Source organism: Podarcis bocagei (assembly GCF_964188305.1).
Source record: "Podarcis bocagei genome assembly, chromosome: 10".
Classification (NCBI taxonomy): domain Eukaryota; kingdom Metazoa; phylum Chordata; class Lepidosauria; order Squamata; family Lacertidae; genus Podarcis; species Podarcis bocagei.
This window is the reverse complement of record NC_138135.1, coordinates 35,452,596-35,456,481: the sequence shown is the minus strand read 5'-3', so window position 1 is coordinate 35,456,481 and position 3,886 is coordinate 35,452,596. Positions and strand designations below refer to the sequence as shown.

The 3,886-nt window shown below is 45.4% G+C and overlaps 1 protein-coding gene across 2 annotated transcripts in view; it reads left to right on the top strand.

Moving 5' to 3' along the window:
- The first annotated feature begins 386 nt into the window (after positions 1 to 386).
- UBN2 (ubinuclein 2) overlaps positions 387 to 3,886 on the top strand; it is a 51,244-nt gene continuing 47,744 nt past the window's right edge. The window contains exon 1 of one of the 2 annotated variants that reach the window (XR_014012027.1): positions 387 to 2,317. Coding sequence is in view for 1 of the 2 variants with exons in the window: in XM_081209488.1 (XP_081065614.1) it covers positions 1,817 to 2,317 (501 nt within the window). In the remaining variant the exon portion in view is untranslated. The remainder of the gene's footprint in view (positions 2,318 to 3,886) is intronic. The other variant, XM_081209488.1, reaches the window with a different exon arrangement.

Below are 3,886 nucleotides of genomic sequence, written 5' to 3'. Positions count from 1 at the left end.
TTATGCATTTTTAAGTACCTTATAAAAATAGAAAATTTGTTCTCTTGTGAATGTCACTAAAATGAATACTGTATGGTATGTGTTGTTATGACTTAATATTATGGATCTTAATTTAAATATAAAATATGCAAGGTACAGCTACAGGTAATGTGTTTGCGCTTTGCAACTGTAACTCTGAAATACACAATTGAAAATTTGTAATTGAGTAAATTTGCATCAAAGCCTGCTGAAAACAAGAATCAAAACTGGCTGGTCTGTCTCCATCTTTCTGTGAAATACACAGGCTGGTGAAAAATGGGAATCAATAGAAAACTAGGCAGTCCTGAGAAATTTGGAAACCAAATTTAGGTATAAATTATTATTTTTTTCTAGGCAAAAAGTCAATAGATTGGGTAGCTGAACTGCTGGAGAATTCAGAACAGAAAAAGGGTGCACTTCTTCATATACAGTAGTACATAGTTTAAACCTGTTATTTGCCACCAACTTGGATGTCTTTAAAAAGGGATTAAATTCCTGGAGGATAAGGCTATCAGTGGTGACTAGTTATGATGGCTGTGTAATACATCCAGTATTGCAGGTGGTATGCCTCTGAATACAGCAACTGGGGAGTGGGCTGTTAAATTCATATCCTGCTTTACAAACATCTGGTTGGCCATTGTAATATGAGGCTTTGGTCTGATCAAGTGGGACTTTTATGTTACTTTAATGTGTTTTTCTTGGCCTGCCACCACCAAAATATGTCTGCTCTTTGGGGACAGAAACGTTTTGGAGGTAGATGAGGATCCCAAACTCAGGGTTAGCCACATTTTTTTTCATTCCAAAATATGGGGTGCCACATATCATACTGTTTCTAGAGATAGGAACAGCACGGAGAATTTGGAGTTCATAAAGTGCATTAAACTGGTCCTGGGAGGTTGCAGGTGAGTGATAAGCCCAAATTTCCACCTGCTCTTCTACGAGTCTCAACGGAAATTCAGTGAAGTGAAAGCACTTCAGTGGCGCTGTTGTGCAGAGATTGCTTAAGAGGTAACACGGTTGTGGAAGATCTCCAAAGGTCTATTTCATCTACTTAAAACAGCTGCATCACAAAAAAAATTCATGTACAAGTATTTTCCCATATTCACATTTTTATTCGTGACGATTAGTATCTGGCAATGAGCTGCTTTCGATAATCACTTCCTTATACACGAGTTACTAAGATCTGAACCGACCCCCAAATGTATACGACTTTCTCATTACAGTAGTTGCGAAACGAAAAAGAGATGTTCTTATGTCAGAAATGGTCATGCGTGGTTGTATCCTCTCGGAAGTTGCTGCCGACATTGCGCTTGCTCCGTGCTTCTGGGCCGTTTAAAATTCCAGCCGTGGGCGTGGTGGACGAGCTAAATCGCGGGGGGAAGAGAAGATGCCTGGGTAGCAGCCCACGTTCATTCAAAGCGAAGTTCGACTCCTGCCCCTTTAAGAATCTTACGGTAGAGCAGCGTGCATATTTCCAAGGCAACTATGGGCGGGGTTCCAGCGTCTTCAACGTGCGATCGCGGTGACGTCCTGAAAACCTGAGCAATAACAACAGTGACGTGCGGCGGCGCGTCCGTGGCGGTCCCGCTTTTGCGCATGCGTGCCCTAGTGGCCTGCTTCTATTTACGTGGGGGGGCTCCAAGATGGCGGCGGTGTTAGCAGCGAGGAGATCCTAGTGAGGAAGGGGGGGAGGTACCCTGACCCGGTTAAGGGGAGGGAACGGGCGGAGGAGGAGCCGGAGTTGTGGGTGGTGAGGGAGGGTCACCGAACAGGTGGGAAGGGGGGGTGGGGGGGTTAGATGATGGCGGAGCCGCGCCGGGTGCCGTTAATTAGTCTGTCACCCGTGAGGCGACGAGAAGGCGAGACTCCGGTGCTCGAGCGAGAGCCTGGAGGGGGTCGCGAGGCGGAGCAGCCATTGGTGTGTGAGGCCCTGAAACTGCCAGAGCAGCCGCAGCAACACCACCACCACCTCCACCACGATAGTGGCCGAGCAGAGCCTCCACCGCAGCCCTTCGAGTCCTGCTCCCGGCTGGAGTTACAGTCGGCGGTGATACCGCGCGAGGTCAGCCGGCCTGAGCAGACGCCGAAGCCGCTGCTGCCACCTCAGCGTGAGCCGCCAAGGCCAGAGCCGCCGCCGCCTCCGTCGAACCAGCCGTTGCAGCTCGAGAGCAACCGGCAAGAGTCGCCGCCGTCGCCCCCGCGTCAGACGGTTCGCCTGGAGTTGGTGCTGAAGGACCCCACCGAGGAGAGCTGTGTGGAGTTCAGCTATCCCGAGCTGCTGTTGTGTGGCGAGCCCCGGGTACGGGACCTGCTAACCAAATTCCTCCCTCTCCATCTTGACTCCTATTTATTACTCTTGTCCCTTAGCTTGAGCGCTGTGTGAACGAAACGAATGATGGGGAAATGAAAGCGCTTTCTCGGAAGAGCCTATGAGGATATAAGAGCTTAAACGCTGCTAGAGTTACCCTGTCAAATGATAGTGACCATGTAGGAACAAGCTTTTTTTGCTGTGTGACCCTTTGATCCAAATCAGAGTCCAAAGAAATCCATCAGTTGGCATATTGACCTGTGTGAGGCTCAAATATACTTATATTGCCGGGGCAGCTCCCAGGGTGCACACATTTTATTTAATTTGTCTTCAGTTAATTCTTTTAGAAACATTCTTCACCTGCATTACATAAATTATCTGTTCTATTATCTGGTGTTTGTGAGCATTTCACCATGGGACTTATCCAGAGTGTTCATTCAACCTTGCCACCTTTGTGGTGCCAGGGCACAGTCATACAATTGTAGAGTTGGAAGGGATCCTGAGGGTCATCTAGTTCAACCCCCTGCTATGCAGGAATCTTTTGCCCAATGTAGGGCTTGAACCCATGACCCTGAAGAGTAAGAGTCTCAGACTGTAACGACTGAGCTATAAGAAGCTGCCCTACATGAACCTAGCTGCATGGCTGTGCCAGGGTACCATAGTCTGGATAGGAAGAGTGGTGATCATGTACAAAACTGTCAGGATGTTCCCTTGTTATAAGCCCACAGAATGGCTTAAATTTGTGAGAGTAGCCTAATTTGTTAAAACTAGTTGTAAACAGCTAAAGTGGCTAAGGAGAAAGGAAGTCAGTATATATTAAGGCTAATTACTTGGTTGTAACAATTAAATATATTGGTGACAAGTTAGTTATAACATTTTAAAACACCTTGCTTTAGACTTCAGAGTCTGGTGTTGCTTAGATATCAGGCTTACTCTTACAATTCTGTAGGAGGCTGATAGCATTGAGGGTTAGTGTACTTGTTCTTGCAAGAAAGGGTGACAGAGAATTTTCAGCGTTGCATAAAAAATTGAATTACAGTCACATTTGACTGTTATGAAATAGACCAGTATATGAAGATATTCTGACTCTGTTGCTTTGCAATTTAGAGAAACTTGTCTAAGGAAAATATTTCAGAATAGCTAGTGGAAATATTAATTGTAAAGTTCCAGCTAAAATTGGCAGGGCTACTAGGCAGAATTACCTACATGAGTTCCATAAAATTATCTAATTACTTTTCTCTGGAGTTCTCAGAGCGTTGATGCTAGATAAAACACTGCCATGACCAGTCCATTGGAAGGAATGGTGGCATTTCTCCTTCCTAAACAGAGACTGATTACAGTTAATCACTGTTTGTACTGCTGGTAATTTGTCTATAAGAAGCTATTGTGTGTCTATACTGGTTATACTGCTGGTAATTTGTCCATATGAAGCTGAGCTGTTCTCTGCATTTGGTTTGGTGTCCAGTGCAGATTTGGGTTGTGGAATATTTTAACTGCCACTTAATAGCATTTTGGAGACAGTGAATGTTGAGTTCCATAAGCGGTGTTGTAGCCTTATCT